The sequence below is a fragment of the Lepisma saccharinum genome, chromosome 16 (genome assembly GCF_977018435.1).
Source record: "Lepisma saccharinum chromosome 16, izLepSacc3.1, whole genome shotgun sequence".
NCBI lineage: Eukaryota > Metazoa > Arthropoda > Insecta > Zygentoma > Lepismatidae > Lepisma > Lepisma saccharinum.
Genome location: NC_139244.1, coordinates 1,419,842 through 1,445,326, shown reverse-complemented (window position 1 = coordinate 1,445,326; position 25,485 = coordinate 1,419,842). Strand labels below are relative to the sequence as shown.

Here is a 25,485-nt window from a genome sequence, read left to right as displayed (position 1 = left end):
TCTAACAGATTTAGTCGTTTAACAGAGGGGAAAATTCAGAAGAAGGGATATTAATTTTTACACATCTTGATAAGCACAATGACGAATAGGTATTTACGTGCATTGATCGTGAAAATTTGTAGTAAAAAGGTTTCCTGTCCAACATTACTAATTGATTTGTGAAATAGGGCACCAAAATAAATATCTCACTGGAAAGGTGATATCTGCGTTACCAGAAGATCTAAAGTAAAAACTTCAAACTTACCAGAAATCTTCAGACATGCTTGTAACTGAAATTCATCCTTCTGTCCTTCAACGCGAAATTTGAGAGTGAACTCACGACCTCCCTTCTTTGACACTTGTTCTAGGTTTAAATTCGGCCTAGGTTTTTTATGTTTATTTTTTCATCCAGACTACTTCTGATAGAAAAACTTCGCACCAACAATTTCTCCACACTGTTCATCGCGACAAATGCACAACTACAGCACACAACTACCGCAAAAGCTTCACTTTTCCATGGAAAACGAATAAACAACAAGTGTCAATACTATCATCTTCCCATCCGGTCGTTTTATTGCTTCGGGGTTGCCAGACAATTTTGCCAAATTTTAAGAAATTTGTAGTTCACAGGTTCCTGTAGCGGCTCTTGGTGAGTTTAGATGACGAGTTTCTAATTTATTTAACACCCGCCTTGAAAACAAATTGGACAACTTTGTCACATTATCAGGAATTTTTTCAAACGTGCTGATCAAAATAATGTAATTAAATCTACGTGATGTATTCCACATCATTGTAATCCAAATGTACTTTTGACTAAACTCAGAAAAAATACAACACATATACACGATCATTTTGCGTGTAACAAGAATCTATAGCAGACTTCCGTGGCTAGCATACCACATTTCAAAGCCAGGGCTCCTGGGTTCGAATCCCGGCATGGGTATGTGTGTTCTTTGTGAATGCCCTCCATCAATTTCATTATATCATCACTCATCCTCATCGTCGTGATTACCGAAAAGTAGCAGAAAGCGACGGTAAATAACAAAGATCAAGCAAGAGTCTGTACATTTTCAGTTACCGATATTTCCCCTCCTCAATGGAAATTGCGTTATTTATTGCTCTACTCTTATGTCATAAGTGAATAAGATTATGGAATACAGAATGATTTTTTTCAACGGTTGGTAATTTTCTTTTTTACGTTAACTTCATTGCTTCTGGCAACTCTTCATTGTTTACCGTTCTCCGGAGAGAGGGCCAGTTTCGCCTAGGGGGTGGGTTTCGGACGACAAACCCTCCGTCCTCCCAGCCAGAGATCCCGCGCGTGTTACTCCTTCAGTTCCCTCGCCTCTTACCCCGCGCGACCGCGCCTGAGAATGCTCTACGTCTCGTAAAGTGGGAGGACGGCGCCCCGCCACATTTCTCTCCAAGTTCCGTATTCCCCCGCACGGTGGCGTGCAAACTTCGCAATTGTCGCGGAACAATGAATACAGAACCGACTAACCAACGATCTATAAGCAATGGAATATTTGCAATTCAGACAATGTAAAAGCTAATATATAAATGTTAATGTAATGTTTGTTCACTTGTGGTTACACACGGCAGTGCGGCGTCCGTATCGTCCTTATGAGCGGCCGCCCCTGTTACAATTACCCTCAATATATAGCAGAGTTTGATATACCTATGTCAGGCATAACATATCCTGTCGATCCTAAAAACAGCACTGCTATCAGTCGATTTGAAAAACAATATGAATAATACTACAAACAACCAATAACTGTGCTTGTTTTTGGCTATAATAAAAATCATGTTATTTATCCACTCAGACACAAATGGTCAGCAGATGGTGCACATGCTATTAGATTAATATATGTTACAGAAAAAAACAAGAAGCATTTTTGTCTTCTACAGGATCTATCACGATTGACAGGAAAACAAATAACATTACATCAACATAGAATAGCAATATGTGATCGATGCTTGTCAAAATTTTATGGAAGAGGTAAGAAAACATGTGAAGAGCAATTAAATGAACATATTCAATATTGTTCTCGTTACCATCTTGCAACTTATAATTTTTCAACCAAGAGTGTAAAATTTAGTGATTTTAAAGCATTGATACCACATCCATATGTAATTTGTGGTGATTTCGAAACAATATATGAATTAATAGCAACATGTTTCCCAGATCCAAATGTATCAAGTACGACACATACAGCCAAACATAAAGCATGTGGTTTTGCACTAAAACTTATGAACCGAATAAATCAGAAGAATGTGTTTATCGAGGTGAAGATGCAGCCGAAAAATTTATACAAAAACTTAGAGTGGGTACAAAAATATGGTCCAAACTTATATAAAAAATTATCAATGAAGTCTCTTACACCAGAACAACAACTGGAACATGATAATACTTTAAGTTGTAAATACTGTAAAAATAATTTTAATTCAGATCATCCAAAAGCTCAACATCACAATCATTTTAGTAGAGAATATATTAGTACAATTTGTAAAACATGTAACTTGAAAATACAGAAACCAAATTTTATTTCAGTATTAATTCACTTTTCAAAAAATTTTGATTCACATTTATTTATTATATATTTAGATTATGATACAGAGAAAATTAATATTATACCACAAACAACAAATAGATTTATTTAGATAAAACTATCAGATTAGAAAAAACGAAAAAACCAGTTCCTCTTAGATTCCTGGATACATATCAGTTTCTTCCAAACAGTTTAGCTACTCTGGTGAGTCATTTAACCAATGAGGAACTTGTTTATACAAAATAATATTTTGGAGAGGATAAGATAGATTAATTAGTTCAGACTGTAGATTAATTAGTTCAGACTGTAGATTAATTAGTTCAGACTGTAGATTAATTAGTTCAGACTGTAGATTAGTAATTTCAGCATGTAAGCTTACACTCAAAGAATTTTGTAATATTATTAAATCAGATTTAAGTTTCTTAAGACGTTCGTCTAATGTGGCAATGTCGCTGGAATTATCTGGTATTTCCTGTCTTCTTCGATTTCTAAATATGTCCATTTTTTTGTTTTATTTATTTATGTTTTTATTTATTTATTTTATTTTTTGTTTCGGTATTTTATATATTCATGAGAGGGTATATTATTCTTATTTCGATGAAGAGGGGAATTAGTTTAACATAATCGCCAATTATTTCCGCATAAAGGAAATGACCAGCTTCCACCTCGTATATTGTGTTAGGAAACATATTATTGTGCTTAATCCTATACAGATTTTTTCCTACATGAACAACAGCAGCATTTGGAGGAGAGATACTTATTTGGATCTTTCCTGTCACAGGGATCTCATATGACGGTAGGTTGTTGTTAAAAACATATAGTTGCTTTCCAGTATTTTCGTCTACCTGGTACCATATACTATTAAGTTGAATAATGACCAACCCTCTCAATTTACGGTGAAGATCAGAAATCACTTGCATGCTGCTGTCTGAAATTCTTGCTATTTGGAAAATATATTTTTTCTTATAGCCAAATACATTCATTGGCATTTTTTATTTCTTTTGGATATTTATATCATTTTAATATATTATATTTTTATTAATTCTTGATTGGTTGGTTGGTTGATTTGGTGTTTTAAGTCCACTTTATACACAGAAAGGCTAATCGAGACTGGACCTACAGTTTAAAATAAGATCCGAACCACTTATACCTTACTAGGTATCGAACCCGGCACCCCTTGATTACGAGGCAAATACGCTATACTAATTCTTGAGATATAAAAAATAAAAGTTTTATCTTCTTTTATGATGACCTATATCGAGTCTAATATCAAATGAAAGAGAATTTCAAGATGAAATAAATGCAAAAAATCGTATCTTTCTATGTTGTTTCGTTCTCGAGATTTTCGTATTTAAATTGTTCGCAGTTAAATTTCCGATGGAAAAAGCAAAAATCGAAGTATCAAGCTCATTCTATAAGTAGTGTATATTAGTGGTTTCAAAGTAGTACTTAGTAGGTATCCTCTTTTTTTACCAATTGAATATCACTTTTTGACATATTTTGACAATTTTTTGTCGATGTTTTAGCGTTTAGCGATGTTTTAGTACAATTTTTCACTATACTCATTTTTCCCCCACTCGTACTTGGTAGGTATATTATGATTTTACGTGATACAACTTAACCTATCCTTTTTTTACGATTATTTAATTTTTTTACGATCCTAAGTGATATAACTTAACCTATTATTTTTTTTATTTATGCACTGTTTGAACGTCATCATTTGAGGATCATATTTTGTAGGTATTTTTTTTATCAATCGAATATAAGTTTTTGACATATTTTGACAATTTTTTGTCGATGTTATAGCGTTTAGCGATGTTTTAGTACAAATTTTCACTGCACTCATTTTTTCTATTTATACTTGGTAGGTATATCACGATGTTACGTGATACAACTTAACCTATCCTTTTTTTTACGATTTTTTAAAATTTTTTTTACGATCCTAAGTGATATAACTTAACCTATCATTTTTTTATTTACGCACCGAACTAACCTACAAGGGACTCTGTTTGTTTTAATATTTCAGTATTATAAGGTTTTCACAAATTTTATATAACCTAAAATGTGTTGGATGTTGATTTTTAGTATGTGGCAATTTTTTATGAATTTTAAAACTGCTCTGTGACCCTCTCGTTCTTCACGTCGTAGGCGAAGGACTTCTCTGCAATTAGGATGACACTGCATAGGGTATCCTCGGGCAAGGCATCGTGGAACTCGCAAACACCCACTCTACAAAAATTCTACTATATGATCTTTCACTGGCTAAGTTAACCTACAAATAGGAATTGGCAGCACTGACTTATAAACCCACTGGGTCTTCTTGGCATGTTTTTTCATGATGTGTTGCCAGGCTATTGGACATCTTGGCGTATACAATGTATATATTTTGAGAGGGGGGTTATAGCTTTTTATGCTGTACGAATACTAAAAACTTGACAGTGACAACCAACAGAGTAAATAAACCTACTTGCAGAAACTAACAACACTAGTTTCTGACAGTGAATTTGAAATAAAATATTAAACAAAATACATGAGTAAGCACTGTGATTACAAATAATACCAGTGTTATGCCCCCCTCCCCAACTCCAACTGGGCAACTGGGGAAAATAATTGTACAACAATTTGTACCTAATTGTACAATACTTGTACCTAATTGTACAACATATACACAGACATAAAAAAAGAGCCTTCCCGCAACTTACTTCATGCACAATTTATATGATTTTACAACTGTGAAAAGAAAGCATATGTGTATGTATGCACATATTCATTCTTATTTTTCGAAGTTGAATGAAAGCACGTGTTTTTACGCTCTCGTAATACTGACCTTGCTCCACTGATTTTAAATTGCTTCCATCCGCTTTTTTTTTCTGTGTTATTTCCGCATGCACGCAACATTCGCTTTCAATAGTTTAATGAAATACAGAAGGAGTGTTAGTTTAGCAGGTTTTGAGTTTACAATTTATTAAATTAAACAATAATTTATGTAAGAATATACTTGTACTTACCGAACACAAAATAATAAAAAAGTACATGTGAATCTTTGCGTGTGTTCATGTTATATGACGACTGAGTAAAAAAATAATGTTGACTCCCCGAAAAATAAAAGTTCCTGGTTCGACATCAGATGCATGCAAATTTTATGTTTTGCTCTCCAAAATCTTGATTTTTATGTTTGTGCTATTTGTCATACAGCAGAGGAGAAGAGGGGAGAGGGGAGGGGAGGGGGTACTATTAGCACCATCTATTAGCAAACAATAGAAATAAAAAAGTAGGGTCAAACTTTTTCAACACCCAAAAATTTTAAACGTTCTCGTTTAGTAATACGATCAGCAGAAGACGTTTAAAAGAGTACTCTTAGTCGAGAAAGCTAATTGCTAGGGCCCATATATTGCTAAAATGTTCTTTAATTTACATATTTCTCATACCGCCATATGTTGTTCTAGTTGACTTCTTCCAAAAAATGCTAATTAGCGAGAGTTAATTAAGCCAGGCAAGTAAAAGAAGCAAATAGGACAATATGTGGCGGCGTGGAAATATGTAAAAATTCGACTCGATTCGAATTAAAATTGGAGGATATTTTGCATTTTTTTTTCTATAATGTACAAAACATTTACCGTACATAATTTTTTCTATTTACAACAGTATAAAATAAGAGGAATGTGTGACAATATTCATATTAATTAGGAAGGTATGTTGTATGCTAGGTATAGAGGAAAGATGGAAAAAAGAGAGCTCTACAAAAACTAACGCTCTTAACAATATTGTACGCCCCGTGAAAATTATATATAAATAAGGCATAAGCGTATTATCTACTTTCATGTCAGATTTTCCCGACCTGTGAGCTGTAGTGTTTAGGTGACAAGCGGCCCGCTCAAATATAATACCGTTGACAATATTGAACGCTCCGTGAAAATTATATATAAATAAGGCATAAGCGTATTATCTACTTTCATGTCAGATTTTCCCGACCTGTAAGCTGTAGTGTTTAGGTGACAAGCGGCCCGCTCAAATATAATACCGTTGACAATATTGTACGCTCCGTGAAAATTATATATAAATAAGGCATAAGCATATTATCTGCTTTCATGTCAGATTTTCCCGACCTGTGAGCTGTAGTGTTTAGGTGACAAGCGCCGCGCTCAAATATAATACCGTTGACAATATTGAACGCCCCGTGAAAATTATATATAAATAAGGCATAAGCATATTATCTGTTTTCATGTCAGATTTTCCCGACCTGTAAGCTGTAGTGTTTAGGTGACAAGCGGCCCGCTCAAATATAATACCGTTGACAATATTGTACGCTCCGTGAAAATTATATATAAATAAGGCATAAGCATATTATCTGCTTTCATGTCAGATTTTCCCGACCTGTGAGCTGTAGTGTTTAGGTGACAAGCGCCGCGCTCAAATATAATACCGTTGACAATATTGAACGCTCCGTGAAAATTATATATAAATAAGGCATAAGCATATTATCTGTTTTCATGTCAGATTTTCCCGACCTGTAAGCTGTAGTGTTTAGGTGACAAGCGGCCCGCTCAAATATAATACCGTTGACAATATTGTACGCTCCGTGAAAATTATATATAAATAAGGCATAAGCATATTATCTACTTTCATGTCAGATTTTCCCGACCTGTAAGCTGTAGTGTTTAGGTGACAAGCGGCTCGCTCAAATATAATACCGTTGACAATATATTGTACGTATATTGTATTGTATAGGAGACTAGAAGCATATAATTTGGAGAAAAAAAAACCCAAACTAAGGTCATAGAAAATAGTTAAAAAAAGTGAGCAATTATATTTTGCATTGCACAGCATTTGGTATTAAATAACATGCCTCCCAAAAAATCTCTGCATTATGCGTTCTGAAAAAAATTGCCCTACGTGCCAAATTACTGTGTCAAGTAAAAATTTTCAAAAGGCACTGTCGTACTTGTGTGCCGGGAAAGCGAATATGTGCGACCAAACTGTGCTCTAAGTGTGGAAACAATTTTTCTATTGACTACTTCAAGCAACACCAGGTTACTTGCAAGAGCACTGGAACATCTCTACCGCAACCTTCCAAGCGAAAGGTAGAAGTAACCTCCCTCGATGCATCGCCACCTACCAAATGCGTCAAGCTGACGAAGAAAGCAGACCGAATTGCGTTTGAGCATTTATTAGAAGACTTTAACATAACATCAGACAGCTTCTGCGATGTGCGTAGTTTTCTGGAGAGCGAGCGAGCTAAGATAATATCCATCCTCAACGATGCATTGGCTACATACTCCACTAAATTCTATGCCGTGCTATGCTGCAAGTATAAGAAACCGTCTGATGAAATACCGGTTTTTTTTTTCACAATGGCTCGGGATATGATTTCCATCACTTGGTCACACAATACGAGAATCGATGTCCTGGCACAGAACGAGGAGCATTATATTAGCATCAGCAAGTGGGTGCCGATCCCCAACTCAAGCAGCAGCATCGAGCTTCGGTTCCTCGACTCTCTGAGGTTCCTCCAGGCAAGCCTCGATGCTCTTGCTGGGAAGCTCAGAGACGACCAACTAGTCATTACCACATCAAGTTTCCCGAACTTAGATGTCGCACTCATCAGACGTAAAGGGGTCTACCCCTACGAATACGTCACAGGCTCTTCCAAGTTCGAAGAAGAGTTGCTGCCTCCCCAGGATAAGTTCTACAGCCAGCTGAGAGGTTCAGGTATTACCGACGAGGAGTACAAGCATGCTCTGTCTATGTGGGTCGAGTTGGATTGCCGAACTTTCGGTGATTACCACGATGCATACCTGAAGCTTGATGTGACGCTTCTAGCATGTGCGACGTTTGTTGTGGTGGGATCATTGGGGGAAATGTGATTCTCCCAATATGTCATCTGACTTACTAGCATATGCGATACGAAGAACAGGTGTGTATGTGACTTACTAGGATTAGGCTCATGGTAATGAGGTCCTAGTAGCTGAAACGTTGTTGGGGTATTTTGCAATTTTTTTTTCAAATATAAACACGTTAAACTGGACTGTCTCGGATTTTGAGTTTTGTATTCGCCCCAAGAAAATTCTATATAAAATAACATACCTGAAAATTATATTCATAGTAGATTCATTTTTTGAGTTTTGTAATTACCCCAAGAAATTCTATATAAAATAACATACCTGAAAATTGTATTTACAGTAGATTGAATTCTTGAGTTTTTGTATTCGCACACAAGAAATTCTATATAAATAACATACCTGAAATTCTATTTACAGTAGATTGAATTTTTGAGTTTTGTAATCACTCCAAGAAATTCTATATAAAATAACATACCTGAAAATTGTATCGCTATATACTAGACTTTTTGATTTCTGTGATTTTGGAGAAAGCAATGGCATCCACCACCAGTTTCAATCGTAAAAATGATAAAACTGAATGTGTTACTTGTGGGAAGCTAATCTTAAGGAACAATTTATCGGTACACAGGGCAAGATGTAGCGAAACAGGTTCGAGAATTAATCGTTCGTTACCTTCTAAGCCCTGTGCTCGATGCGAAAAGCCGATCAGCATTACAAATTTAAGTAAACATCTCAAAATTTGCAAACCATCGACCAAACAAGGAACATCGAAACGGAAGCTTCCACTTCCAAGCAAATTAAATTATCTAATAAACGCAAACCAATTAGATCTGCATTTAACGACCAACTTCAGGATTTTTCAATTAAGTCAGAACCAGGTCGTGACACCCTTAGTTTCTTGGATGAAACGAAAACATCTGTACTAAATATTTTAAAAGATAAACTTGAAAACAACCCTATAAAAGTATACGTTGTTCTGTTTTCTGAATACGAGAAAGTTGATGGCACAACGAGTATTTTTTATCATCGTACAAAAAACCAGACTCTTTATTTGGCGGACGTCGAAAATTTGGACAACTTCTATTATAAAGTTTCCAACGAGCTGGTTAAGAAACATGACGATTTCGAGGCTAAAGGGTCGGGATGGTCTCTATGTGGAAGTCCTCACACGTTAACTGTTTACGTGAACCAATTCTCGCCTCTTCGTGCTTCCAGCTACGTTCCTCTTCCACCGAACATTCAACACAAGAGGGCTGTGTTAAATATACAGAACAGCGATAACAAGTGTTTCCTTTGGTGTATATTGGCTGCACTGCATCCTGTTCATTGGTCAAATAATCCAGAACAGGTTTCTAATTACAAACAATACGAGACCGACTTTCAAAGTGTAATGTCTGATATTGAATACCCGGTGACATTGTCGGATATAACAAAATTCGAAAATCGTGCAGGAAAACGCATCGCTATTAATGTGTATTCCTTCACGTCAGATAAATATCTTGTGCATCCCGTCAGGATAAGCGATATCGACGATGACGATGTCTGTGTAATAAATCTCCTTCTCATTTCAAACGAGGATGTTCATCACTACACGCTAATTCGTTCACTATCACGTTTGGTCAGAAGTCAATCAACCAAGCATAAACATTGCATCGAAATTTGTCCGAGATGCCTAACCACGTTCGACGATCAAAAACAACTCGATTATCGAAAATACACCGGACGTCAAATTGCTATCGAGAAACTTACCGAACATAAAATTTACTGCGGCAACAACAGACCGGCTAGAATGTTGATGCCCGAAACGAACGAAGTCGAAGAATTCAAAATGCACAAGGCATTGTTGGAACATCCTGCAATCATCGTCGCAGATTTCGAGGCGTTCCTCAAACCACTCTCCTACTGCGAACCGGATCCTGAAATTTCCTCCACAACGCCGTACCAGCTTCATCAACCTAATAGTTTCGGCTATGTTGTTGTGCGACGTGATAAAATAAATGAAGCATATATATACCGCGGGCCAAATGTAATCGAACACTTCCTGGAAAAAATGGTGGAGGAGGTTGAGGTAATTGGTAGCGTACTGCTTACATCAAAACCGATGGCACCTTTAACTGAAAATGAACTTCAAAATTACAATTCCACTGAGGTGTGTCCGGTATGTGATCAAAGTTTCACTGATGAGAACAAAAAAATATTCCACCACGATCATTTCAGCGGAAACTACATAGGTGGAATTTGCAACACGTGCAATCTTAAAATCCAGAAACCTAAATTCATCCCCATATTCTTTCACAACGGAAGCGGATATGATTTTCACCACCTGGTGAGACATCTTGGATACGATCCGAAACGTATAGGTGTCTTGGCCGAGAATGAAGAACGCTACATTAGTCTCAGCAAGCAAGTGTCGATTCCGGGAACGAAAAATACAATCGAGATGCGCTTCCTGGATTCGTATAGATTTCTCTCTGCAAGTCTGGATGCTTTAGCGAACAAACTCACCGACGATCAATTCAAAATAACTAGAGCTAGTTTTCCCAACGTAGACATAGAACTCGTTAGACGTAAAGGGATTTATCCTTACGAATACGTTAGTGATGGTTCTAAATTTAACGACGACGCTCTTCCACTTCCAAGAGAATTTTACAGCAGACTCAGAGAGAAAGGAATCACGGACGAAGAATACCAACACGCGCAACTCATGTGGGAGAAATTAGAATGTAGGACACTCGGAGACTACCACGACGCATACTTAAAATTAGACGTGACGATACTCGCGGATGTTTTTCAAGCGTTCAGGAAAACGGCAACGAATATTTATAAATTAGATCCAGCGTATTTCTACAGTCTACCGGGATTAGCGTGGTCGGCAATGTTATTCCAGACAAAGGTCAAGCTGGAACTGATATCGGACGTTGACATGTTGCTATTTATCGAAAGAGGGATACGAGGTGGAATGGTGCAATGCGTACAGAGACATGCAAAAGCTAATAACGTACACATGAAAGAAGATTACGATTCAAATCGAGCATCGAATTACATCTTCTACGCCGACGTTAATAATCTCTACGGACATGCCATGGTTCAGAAACTTCCTTACGGGGGATTCGAATGGTTAGATCCCACTTCGATAGACATTATTCATTTCGACGATAGCGAGTGTGGTTTCTTCGCAGAGGTAGATCTCCAATTCTCCGACCACCTGCACGACACGTTTTCGGATTTGCCTCCGACTCCCGAAATCAAATGTCCACCCGACTCGGTTCAAGACAAGCTTTTGTTAACATTGGACCCTAAACAGAGATACGTCGTCCACTACAAGAATCTCCGGTTTTTGATTGGGAAGGGTGTTCAGATAGTAAATGTTAGAAGAATACTAAAGTTTAAACATTCCACGTGGTTAAGACCTTACATAGAAACTAACACACAACATAGAACAGCTGCCACTTCCGATTTAGACAAGGATTTTTTTAAATTAATGAACAATGCGGTGTACGGAAAGACCATGGAGAATGTTAGAAAACACGTAGACGTGAAATTAATTTCCGATAAGAATAAATGTCGGAAGTGGATAGCCGATCCTAGATTCAAGTCGAGAAAAATTTACAACGAGAATTTAGCACTTTTCAATCTAGATATAAAATTGATGAAATTCAGAAAACCAATTTACGTTGGCGCAACGGTTCTCGACTTGTCGAAACTTTACATGTTCGAATTTCATTATGACGTGATGAAACCCTTCTACAATGATAAAATATCACTTTTGTACACGGACACCGACAGCTTCATTTACAGCATACAAACACCTAACCTATACGAAGACATAAAAAATCCTTCCATGTTTGAGTATTTCGATACTTCTGCGTACCCTCAACCCAACAGATTTGGAATTCCATCCCTCAACAAAAAAGTCCTAGGTAAACTGAAAGATGAATGTAACGGTGATATTATTGTCGAGTTCGCGGGTTTGCGTTCGAAGATGTATGCCATGAGAACAGAGAGTAGCGTCACGAAGAAAGCAAAAGGTGTGGGCAAAAATACGGTGGAGAGCAAACTCACCTTCCACGATTACATCGATTGCCTTTACTCACAATCGACGATACTAAGCATAGAACAAAGAATCAAAAGTGTAGACCACGTGATTACAACAAACAAAGTTAGGAAAGTAGCATTAGATCCGCATGACGATAAAAGATGTATTTTGTCTTGTGGAATCCACACGTTGCCTTGGGGACACTATCGTTTAGAAATTAGTAAAAATTGTAGGCAATGCAAATGAAAAAAAATGAACTTAAATAACTATAACTAAAATAAAAAAAAAATTAACTATCACACATACACAATAAATAACTAGCAAGGACAATGAATCACTTTGGTTTCCGAAAGCAAACAATGGAGACTGTACACCGCACGGCAGATCATGAATTTCTACCTTCCATGTTATCTAAACTCAACGGTCTGTTGATCAATTAATTTTCGGAACGCTGCTCTTCTTGCTGGAACAGTGACGATTTCGGATTCGCGACGATCAACGTGACGTGGAAACCCAACGACGGAAAATACAGAAACAAAATCAACGACTTTCTAAACGTTGCAACGTTGTGAGAATAAATAACCAGCATGCCTATGAATTTGTTCGGTTTCAAAAAACAGATCATTATGGAAACCATACCAGATCATGAAGTCTTACCTTCCGTGTTACCTAAACTCAACGGTCTGTTGATCATTCACCTCAACAGCATTTGGACGAAACTGAATGACGATGTGGGCAAGATGTTTTATGTTTTTAATAACAATTTACATTTCTACGAAATTCCGATCGACGGGAAACTTCAAATCACCGTGAATCCGGAAAACGCAGGCGAAATCAAAATTTCTACCGGGAAGAACATTTTTCGAATGAAGCACGACAAGATACTTTCTAACATTACGTACGATGTGTCTGCAGGAGATTATCTTTACGTGGAACTCCTCGGAGACTACGACAAACTTATTCCTCTCTTCGTAGAATTACGAATCGTCTATCCTATTATAAATAACCGTTAACCAAAAATGCCTAACGACATTTTCGGCAACACCAAGCGTGTAGACCACGCAGAAGAGATTCTCATGTTGGACATTCGAGTTAAGAAGTTAAGGACCGATTTAATCGCTTTGCAGGAGACCTTAAACAAAAGTTTAGAGTCGGAAATCGCTACGCTCCAAACGCAATGTCTCGACCCCATTCTGAAAATCGATTCCGAACTGAAAACGCTCATAAAAAATTATGTCGACGTACCTTCGTACGACAACGTTCAAAATATACAGTTGAGCGTGGATTCGCTTCAAAATGATTTGGCCAAATTACAGCAATTTCAATCGAAAAATGAAGATTTGGAAAAATTGAAACTCGAAATCGAAGAACGAACTTCCGCAATAGAAAAGAATTTCTCTGAACTTCAAACCGTCGTGAACAATATTGATGTAGAACGCTTGCATGTCGTCGTTTCCAAATTACAAGAAGAATTCACCAGCACGTTGGAAGAAATTAAATCCAAGTTGCAGACTTTGGAAGATACAATGACGAACCTACCATCGTCGGACGAACTGCAGGTCATCGGTAAAAGCGTCGCGAACATACAAATTCATTCAAACCACCATCGCTACGCTTCAGGCGTCCTTGGAATTGATCAACGAAGAAATTAAAAATATTCACGCTGAAGCGAGAGCGTTGACGAGCATTCAAGACACGTTGAGCACGGTTCAGCAGAAGATCGAATATTTAGAAAATTTGAACGTCGAAACGAATCTCGCTCATTTTCATCACGTACTGGACAACATACAGGGTGACTTGGAATCGTTACGAACGAGCGTGCCTTCGAGCGAAGATTTGGAAAAATTGAAAACGGCGGTGACGGCACTATCCGATTCGAGTGACATCAAAAGTTCGTTGAGCGATCTCGAGAGTAAAGTGGCCAATCTCCCCACCTCCAAAGAATTACATGCTTTGAAAAGGAACATATCACGTATGCTGAAACGACTGGAAACGGAAACGGCGAACGTGGAACAGATTCGAGACGAACTTGCTTCGCTGGTGTCGATGCTGCCCACTTCGCAGAGCGTCGCCGACCTTCACATGCAGTTTACCGAGATGCGAAGCATCGTGAACGATCTTACCGAGAAAAGTTCGAAATTGAATCAAGTCGAGAACCTTCAGAGTATTGTCGTCAACATCAGAGATCAAGTTGGAGTGTTGGAATCCACGCAGGAATCGACGCTGGCCTCTTTCGGTGCCAAGTTGCAAGAACTCAACGAAAACTACAAGCAGTTGAACGTGGAAGTGAAAATCAAACCGTCGTTGTCTGCCGTAACGGATACCATAGTTGAGCATTTGCTGCCCATCGAAAATAAACTCGGACACGTTCACAGTAATCTGCTCGGCGTCGACACTAAATTCGCTAAACTGCATTCTCTGCAAGCCATCGAAATCAACAGCGTACCCAATCAACAGAGAATCTCCACATTCGTCGAAGGTAACAAACTGTACATGCTACATCCTTATCATCCGTACTACAAGTTTCTCCTCGATGGTACGATTCAGATAAACGAATTTTCATACTGGTCTCACGGCAGAAAAGCTAGCGTTCCCACCATGACTTTGATATCGAATCGTGGTGTCCAGAAAGCAGGAAATATTCCTCTGGCACGTTGGAACGAAACGCGCAACATATATGAAATACACGAAGACGAAGATCTCACCGTTTTCGACGTGAGTGCCGGCGATAAGCTGATCATTCAAAACACGAGCGAGGTGCCACCCTCTTTGAATCCCATCACGCTTGTGCTTCTCTTGAAACGTAATCTCTAAAAAAATGTCTAGGCAAGCCATCGTCGAAGAATTGCATAAACCTGCGCGCCGTAACTACGAACGTTTGGCTGTGGTAACCAAGGGCATCGACGACCTCTGGCAAAGCGATCTCGTGGAGATGAGTAGCGGCAATTTGAAAAACGTGCATAAATTGAACAAGGGCAACAAGTACCTTCTCACCGTCATAGACACGTTTTCGAAATTCGCATGGGCTCTGCCTTTGAAGGCGAAAACGGGAACGTGCGTCACGGAAGCATTCAAATTAATTTTTCGCGAAAGCGGTGGCAGACAACCACGGTTTCTGCAAACAGACAACGGTAAAGAATTTTACAACGCCGTATTCCAAAAGTTTATTCAAAAACACAAGATTCGACATTATTCGAGCTTCAGTCACATCAAAGCCAGCATCGTGGAAAGATTCAATCGAACCTTGAAAACACACATGTGGAAACGATTCACGCTTCGGGGAAATTACAAATGGGTCGACATCCTGCCGGAACTCGTCGACACCTATAATGATACGGTACACAGAACGATAGGCATGAAGCCAGCCGACGTTACCAAGTCCGACGAGCAGCGTTTAATTTCTACAGTTTACTGTCCAAAGTACACACCCACGACAAAAAAAGCTAAATACAAAATTAGAGACCTGGTGAGGATCAGCAAATTCAAACGCACCTTCGAGAAGGGATTCACAAAAAATTGGAGCACGGAACTCTTTACGGTGGTTCGAGTTCTACCCGGAAACCGACACACGTATATAATAAAAGATAGTAGCGGCGAGATTTTGAAAGGAAGATTTTACGAAGAGGAACTCTCTAAAACAAAACACCCCGACACGTACCTCATCGAGAAAGTATTGCGTAGGAAAGGTGACAAACTTTTGGTCAAATGGCTGGGACTTCCGGAAAAGAGTTGGATCGACGCGGACGAAGTAATCTTGTGAGTACGTGGAACGTGGTGAAGCGTCTACCGGATCCGGAAAGTCAAACGAAGAAAAAGAACGGCGAGTTGCTTCCCGACAGCATCCGCTGTCTGATCGTAGGTCCTTCGGGGTGTGGGAAAACGACACTGCTCGTGGACAATTTTCTCCTCGCACCGAATTGGTTAAATTGGAAGAACAGGCACCTGTACGTGTTCTCGAAAAGTTTGGAGCAATCCAAATACCAGCAACTGATGAAACTGTACGATGGTCTGGACATTGCAACATTCGCCTCGGAAATAAAACCACTCGACGATTGTCGTGAAAATTCAGTCGTTGTGTTCGACGACGCCATCCTGGAAAATCAAAATGAAATTCGCAACTTTTTCACGCAAGGTCGTCACAAAGGAATGGATTGTTTTTACCTAGCTCAAACGTTTTCCAAAATTCCAAAACAGTTAGTGCGCGACAACGCCAATTTCATATGTTTGTTTCGTCAAGATCACACCAACCTCAAGCACGCGTACGATGACTACGTAGGCGGAGACATGAACTACAATCAATTTTCGGAAGGCTGCTCTACTTGCTGGAACGGTGACGATTTCGGATTCGTGACGATCGACATGACGAGGAAACCCAACGACGGAAAATACAGAAACAAAATCAACAACTTTCTAAACGTTGCAACGTTGTGAGAAACGACGTATATAAATAACGTCATGACGAAACGAAAAATCGAAGACGAAAATCTCAAGCTTCGCGATTACCTCGCGAAACGCTTCAAAGGTTGGAAATCCGAGAATCGCGGATTCTACGAAGAGAAGAAACGTCAGGATCAACCTGTGATCGATGCCATCAGCAGTCTAGGTAAAGAAATTAAAAGTGTCACGGAACAAAATAAAAATTTGATTAATGAACTCGTACCGCTCGCAGCTAAAAGTTACGCCGTACCCACACCTATTTCGAGCATTCCTTCGACACCGTTCGAACTGAAGGATGCACCGGCACGACGTCGAGCCATAGGCAGCACGTCTTCGGATAAAATCGAGTTGGGACCTTTGGCACGAGACTACCTGAGCACGGGGAAATTCGACAAGGATGAAGTGTTTGGATTGTATCCCAGCATGGAAACCAGCGAAGGCGGCGGTGTGGTGTGGAAGATTGGGAAATCGAAGGTGAGCTTCGAAGGCAACGACATTAAAATCAATTTAGGCGACAAGGATAGTTGGAACAGGTATCCGGGTACGGTGGGACTGTGGGAACTCGTCGCCAAAAAGCAGCCGAAAGATTACACCGACGAAGATTACCAAAGTTACAAGGAAATTCTGATCATGACGGATGCCTTGTACCAGAACAACGACGCCTCGCAGAATAGGGTGAAATCGAGCAGCGGCGAGAAGTACAGGAATCTCATCAAACCGATTTGGAACCAGGTCAAAACAGGCAGCGGCGTCAAACGCTACAACACGTTACCCAAAGAATTCGTTTGGGTGGATGACGTTAGGAAACTCGTGGACCGATTGTTGGTGATAGCCGGCGAAGAGAATGCAGGCAACCGTAATTTCTACAACGAGAAGGTTGGCATCGTGGACATGATCAGCACGAAACTTTCCAACTTCATCGTGAACGACGACAAGGGCATAGGTTACCTGATCAAAATCATCAACACGCTGCCTCCGAAATTTTGGAACGTGGCCGAAGGAAAGGGACTCGTGAACGACATCATCAACAAGTTACCTTTCGAGATGCATTTACCTGGCTACCAGTACTGCGGGCCGGGTACCAAACTCGAGAAAAGATTGGAGAGAGGAGACAAGGGTGTGAATCCGTTGGACGCGGCATGCAAAGATCACGACATCGCCTACAACACCACGCAGACGGATCTGGATGCACGTCACGAAGCAGACAAAAAATTGGAACATACAGCTTTCGAAAGGTTCGTGAGCAGAGACGCATCGCTGGGTGAACGGGTCGCCGCACTGGGTACCACCATCGTTATGAACACGAAACAAAAATTGGGGTGGGGTATATAAATAACATACCGTAAAAAAAAAACTTGATATATAAATAACACACATCGTAAAAAAATAATCTTCGGTATATATAAATAACACACATCGTGAAAAAAAGCAATTAAATTTCTCTCTAACACTCTGACAACTGAAAAAATGAGCGATCTCCAAGCATTAAAACAAATGCTAAATTTGTCAGTCGAGTATGTAAAAATTCAGGAATTGGAAGTCGACAAACCTTACACGATAACTTCCGGTTCAATCGTTTCTACCCAGTATGGTCCCAAGGTATGCCTGTTGCTCAACGCACAATACAGTCTATTTTTACCAGATCGATACGCTAACATGTTATCCGACGAGAAGCTATCTATTTTAATCGAGAACAAAACTCGAATCGTGTACAAGGGGACAAAGGAACTTCTTGGCAAGAAAACAAAGCACGTAATAGAATTTGTGTAACGACTGCGAGGCCTTGAAAATATATAAATAACATACCGTAAAAAAACTACACAAGAAAAAATCTCAGAATATATATATAAATAACATACCGTGAAAATAACACATAGAGCATCAACATGAAGCCCAAGGGTGTCGTGTACCAGATACCATACTCTAATCTAAAAAATCTAGGTGCCCTCGATGGGTTACTCACCAAGAAACAACGCGAGAAGAAACGTTCTTGCTTGTCGAAAGGACACGGAATGAAATTGCTGCTCAGCACACCTCAATTGAAAAGATTGCAACGTTCGCGGAAACAGCAAAAAATCGGAGGTTTCATATTCAGCATCCCGGCCATCCTGGCAGCATTGGGGGCCGTTGGAAGTTTGGCCGGTGGAAGTGCCGCCATCGCGAAAACCGTCATCGACTCGAAGAAGAACAAGGCGGAATTGGAAGAACAGAAACGTCACAACCTGGCCATGGAGAAGAAAAAGGGGATGGGCGTGATGAGAAAGTTTAAAAAAAAGAAACAGAAGCACTCACCAACCGAGACATTGAATCTCTGATCGAACCGTTACAAATCAAACACTTCAGAGGAGTTTTCATGTCCGACTCGTTACCTTCAACCGTCAAAAGAAGAGAATGCGGAGTAGTCAACTTGGACGATCAAGAAAATCCAGGCACGCATTGGATATGTTACCACAAAAATGATGATAAAGCATTCGTTTTCGATTCTTTCGGAGGTGTTCCACCTACAAATTTAGTCCATTATCTGAAAACGAACAAAACCTCCATATACTACAACGACGAACGCATTCAAGATTTCGATGACGTGAACTGCGGTCATCTCTGCCTCTCCGTGCTCGCATTTCTCTCTAACATAAATAACCCTACGATCGAGGATTTCCAGAAAGCATTGTGAAACCTCAAACAGCATCACTAGGATGGGCGTGTTCCATCTCACGAGCGAATCTTCAATCTTGAAACTCACGCTGCACGACGACATCGTCTATCCTAAATCCGTGGCTCTGCGTGCATTCTACAGCATGTACCTCATACCTAACGTCACCCAGCACAACAACAAAATTAGCGTCGGAAGCGAACACATCGTCGTCACGCCAGGCCAATACAATCTTTCCACTTTGCAAGCTCAATTACCCAAAGGCACATACCTTTCTCAAAATTCGGTCACGCACAGAGTGGAAATCCTATCCGCGACGGAAACCGTGGACCTGGGCACCATAGGAGAACTTTTAGGTTTCGAGAACAACACCAAACTCGAAGCTGGCATCAAGCACGTAGCAACCAACATTCCTAAATTCTTGGCCATAGAGACTCTGAACGTACACTGCAACGTGGCCGAAGGTATGATCACGAAATCTTCGGACGGATTATTAGGAAGTCACAAGCAGACGGGAATCATAGCCACTTTCAAACCAAGTTCCGAGTTCATGGAACCGATCATCTACACGCCCTCTTCACCGATCTATTTTCCAGTATGTCGCAACCGCATAGACGACATAGAGTTGGTGGTGACGAACGAGAAAGGAGACGTGGTGGATTTCGCAGGTGCCACTACGACGGCCATCGTGGAGATCAACGTATAATAAATAACCATACATGTAAAATGGAGCAAATCGAAAGTTACGAATTGCAATCTTTCCCTCCCAACCGTCGCACGTTCGCCAATCTCAACGAGGCAAACAGGGAGATCGAATACGACGTGGACATAGGCGACGGGTTTATTCATCCTCACAGAGCGGACCTCTACCTTCAATTCGACGTGGTGAAGAAAGAAAGCGGAGACGCGTTTCCCGCAGCAGCAAACTTGATACTCGTGGACAACTTCGTGCCTCACCTGTTCTCGCAGGTGGAGGTGAGGAAACACAACACCGTCATCGACAGAATCGATTATCCAGGCATCACGTCGACGGCAGTGGGAACGCTGAAATTATCCAAAACGAACGCAGCGTACTATCAGGCCGGGGGATTCGAAGCAGGAACCAAAATATCAACGAAAAGTCACACGGTGCTCTTTCCCATGCGTCTGCTGCCTGGTTTCTTCTCGGACTACAAGGAGATCATGTGGAAGGGAGGACTGCGCGTTACGTTTCGAAGAGCAGCCAACGACAACGACGCACTGATGCGATACGCTACTTTGGGTCCGGACGGCACCACGCCGATAGCCAACACTTTACCCGAAGCGGCGAAATGCGTCATCCGGAGCATGGAATTGAGAATGCCGGTGGTGGAATACGAAACGAACTACGCCCTCAAGTACAAAGCGGAGATCTTGAAAAGTCCGCAGGTGTTGATTCACTTTCACGGTTACCAGTGCGTACAGAAGATGGCGTCGGGAAGTCACATGGAATTCGACGTGACGACGCAGTTCAACAACATACAGTTCGACATGCCAGATTTCGTCGTAGTGCTTTTTCAGACCGGGAGGGACAAGAACCAGGAAAAAGATTCCAGCAAGTTCGACGACTGCAAAATCAAGAATGTTTATCTGAAGAATGGACGCAACGAAGTGTTCCCGCGCGAGAATTACAACCTCGACGTGACCAAAAACGATTACCTCAAACTTTACGAAGCTTACACGGCTTACAAACGCGTAACCGAGGGAAGCATGGACATGTACTACACGCCCAGCGAATTCAAAGCCCGGAGACCCATGACCGTCATCAACACATCTAAGAGGAAGAAGGTTGTGGTCAACGATCGAACCAACATCAAGGTTGTTTGCGAGTTCCACGATGCCTTGCCCGAGGATACCCTATGCAGTGTCATCCTAATTGCAGAGAAGTCCTTCGCCTACGACGTGAAGAACGAGAGGGTCACAGAGCAGTTTTAAAATTCATAAAAAATTGCCACATACTAAAAATCAACATCCAACACATTTTAGGTTATATAAAATTTGTGAAAACCTTATAATACTGAAATATTAAAACAAACAGAGTCCCTTGTAGGTTAGTTCGGTGCGTAAATAAAAAAAATGATAGGTTAAGTTATATCACTTAGGATCGTAAAAAAAATTTAAAAAAATCGTAAAAAAAAGGGTTTGGGTTAAGTTGTATCACGTAACATCGTGATATACCTACCAAGTATAAATAGAAAAAATGAGTGCAGTGAAAATTTGTACTAAAACATCGCTAAACGCTATAACATCGACAAAAAATTGTCAAAATATGTCAAAAACTTATATTCGATTGATAAAAAAAATACCTACAAAATATGATCCTCAAATGATGACGTTCAAACAGTGCATAAATAAAAAAAATAATAGGTTAAGTTATATCACTTAGGATCGTAAAAAAATTAAATAATCGTAAAAAAAGGATAGGTTAAGTTGTATCACGTAAAATCATAATATACCTACCAAGTACGAGTGGGGGAAAAATGAGTATAGTGAAAAATTGTACTAAAACATCGCTAAACGCTAAAACATCGACAAAAAATTGTCAAAATATGTCAAAAAGTGATATTCAATTGGTAAAAAAAGAGGATACCTACTAAGTACTACTTTGAAACCCCTAATATACACTACTTCTATAGCATGTGAAAATCAGATAAGAGAATACAACATACATTCTCCCGTTCCGTGTCGGATAAATGAATAAATAATAACCTTTACATGTTTAGAAATTCTCTTCATGATCCCGTACCATGATCCCGTACCGAAGGCATGACTCGAATCCGGGACCACGGGCGCCATAGTCCGATAGTCTAATTATTTCATAAAAAGGGCCCGAGTATGGAAGAAGCTGGAAAGAGCTTCTTTCAAGCAAATGCCACCTGCGATCTTCAGCGGATGTAAAAATCCCCGCTGATACGAATTCTTCCGGAATTGCAGGAAAGATACTGCAAACACAGCTTTACGCTGAAAGCACCGTTATTGAGAGACGCGTTCTCTCAACGGCCGAAGTTCGAATTTCGTTTAAATAGCTCGGGAGAATATTTCTTCAAACAATCGGTATCTAAAATCTATCGCGTGCACAGTCGGTGCCTCGGAATTATACAAGTTGTTGAACTAAGAAAGTTATGGCGTGAATAGTTGTTACCGAACGTTACAAAGGAGTTACAGCGAGGAGTAGTACAATATCGGAAAGGAGTTTTATTTCAGGAGAGTTTCATCAACGAACCAGCGAGTCGATCGTCACTTCGAGATCTACAGGTAACGAACGTTCCTCTATCCTTGTCTTTCATTCTCTCACACCCCTGCTAGACCAGTCAAATGAATAATTAATGTTTTTTTCCATGTTAGCTTTGTCAATGTATAGAATAGTGGCTTTGCATGTAATAAGTATTGTAATTTTAGACAGCATTTCTGTCTATTCAGCTGTGGTGAATGACGTTTCACTAAGTTCATAGCTACAACTGTTAACTGATTCACAGTAATCCAACCGCATTGCGTCAGAAACGTTCGTGTACTGGGAAAGTCGCTTTCTTTAGTGTGGGCAACAGCAGCCAATAGAAATGCTGTTCCATTCCGTCATTTCATGGGACCGTACGTATATATGCAAATACATATGATTCCTCGGTTAGACCATTTGTATTTGAGCCTGTAAGCAAATAAGCATGCTAAATCTAAAAAATTGCATCTGAAATATTATATACGTAGCATAGTGTCCGAGGCTGCCAGGACTTGGGTACCTCCATCAGAGGGACAACTTTAGCTTCCGCCAGAAGCAAAATAAGTTTGCATAATCAATGCTTGACTTGTGGATTTTTTCTCTTTTAATACTGTATTTTTTGTGGCCGCAGCTTTTAACATAAAATAATTTCAAGATTTTCTTTCATTTTTTTAAAAAAAAATCTCTTCAAGATAACTTTGATATACATTACTGGCACTGACACCTTTGATTGCTTTTCCAATTTGGCTGTTATTCAGTACATATATATATATATATATTTATAAAAATTAACTTCATTTACTATGCTCAATTTTGGATGCTTCACATCCCCAGGTGACTATATATTTTTATAAATATAGCATTTTGCTTTTCTTTAAAAAAAAAATTACAGACATGTACATTTCCACACGTACATGATTTTCAGAATATATATATTTGTAAGAAATAATTATATATACTTCTCTGGTAATAACCTTTTATCAGTATCTACATTTTCAGTTGTAGATACACTTTTTTGAATAATATATATATATATATATATATATATATATATTTAAATATATATACACACATTCACTGTACTGTACTGTACAGCAAGTGGTGTACACATCTATTTTCTCTTTAAAAAATATGATAATTGTAAATGATTGCTTGAAATATACTGATTTAGGCTCAAAAAGTCAATTTTGCCCTATAGAAATGTAAGAAATATGTGATTATAAATGCTTGCTTGAAATATACCCGATTTTGTTTTGGCTCAAAAAAGTAAATTTTGCCCTATAGAAATGTGTGAAATATGAAATTGAGCTTTTAATAAAAAAACATAATTATTTTTTACACTATAAAAATGATAAAACTTGGATTTTTTTTAGCTATTTTCCTCTTTGAAAATTAGCTAAAATCGGGGTAAAATAAATAAATACAAAATAAATGTTCCAGAATCGGCCTTATCATCTTCTTACATTACACAACCAATCCATTCATATCACAAGAAACCAACAGCAAAAATTATATAAATTGTCTCTGAAATATGCACGCTCCCTTTCCTCAAAACAATTATTCGTGTATTTAAAACAAAATCAGTTAAGACAAGTCTGATTTTTATGTCTGGTAATTTACAATGCATTAAAGAGAAGATGCCATATTACTACTGCGAGCGAAGCGAGCAAGAACATTTTTGGATCCAATTTTTTTGCAGGCTGAAATTAATATTGATTTAATAAGGGGCAAATAATTTCACGGGACGCCAATGCATTCTCTCTTTTACAACTTTTGTCCATCCCCGATGGTGTAGTGGTAACATCGTCACCTTGTGATCAAGGGGTCCCGGGTTCGATATCCGGTGGAGGCACATGGCACGGTGGTTCGGACCCCACTCTAAACTGTTAGGTCCAGTCCCGATTAGCCTTTCTGTGCGTAAAGTAGACTTAAAACCACAAATCAATCAATCAATTTTTCAACCTATTTTCATTTAGATCGCTCGGCGCCCAAGCACGACTCCCGCCGCCCCCTAGCTACGGTTCTGAACTAAAAAAGCAGGCATGGCGAGCAAAGCAAGCAAGAAAATTTTACGAAAATTATTTATATTTGCATAAAATTTGAAGTTGTGGGCGGTAATTGCCTCCTCTCGTACACTTGTCCGTCAATGTTTGTCCCCCCAGAACTCATTTCCGTCCAAGGTTGGGGGTGGGGCATTGCCCCCCCCCCCCCCGCTGTGGTTGCGCCACTGGTTGAGATCTTTGCGTGTAGGGCAATACCTCCCCACATCCGCCGTATATGTACCTTCATGCGACGTGGAACTTTACCTTACCTTACATGGTGTCAACTTGGCAATAGGTCGGTGTTGGTCTATTGTATAGAACCCTTTTTTTAGAATCAGCTGCGTAAAAGAGTGTTTTGGGGAATGCATATGGAATTTCTGCGAAATAAACCTTAGACCATGCTTCAATCTGGATCGCTAATTTTTGAAAGGTGCAACCGACTTACATGAAAACATACGCATTGACGTTGCTGATCTCGCTACATGTTCCACGTCCCGTCATGAATTTTGCACGTAGGGTGTTGATGTCCGAGGGAGCATAATTTTTTCACCATTATCAAAGTCCTTGCATACAAATTGCTTTTCCAATGTCATTTTCAATGCTTCCTGCTCTTCCATCCAAGTCATAAATCGAAGTCGAAACTTATAAAAGCAAGTTTTAGAAATACAGTTCTAACTAGCTAATCAATGCTGTAATATTTCTTACCATAAACCATGGCCT

At 39.4% G+C, this 25,485-nt stretch overlaps 1 protein-coding gene across 1 annotated transcript in view; it reads right to left on the bottom strand.

The window, feature by feature from the left end:
- LOC145999838 (uncharacterized) overlaps window positions 1-25,485 on the bottom strand; it is a 31,820-nt gene extending 6,335 nt beyond the window's left edge. The window contains exon 1 of the mRNA XM_083137101.1: window positions 25,471-25,485. Coding sequence (XP_082993227.1) covers window positions 25,471-25,473 — 3 coding nt within the window. The 5' untranslated portion in view covers window positions 25,474-25,485. The remainder of the gene's footprint in view (window positions 1-25,470) is intronic.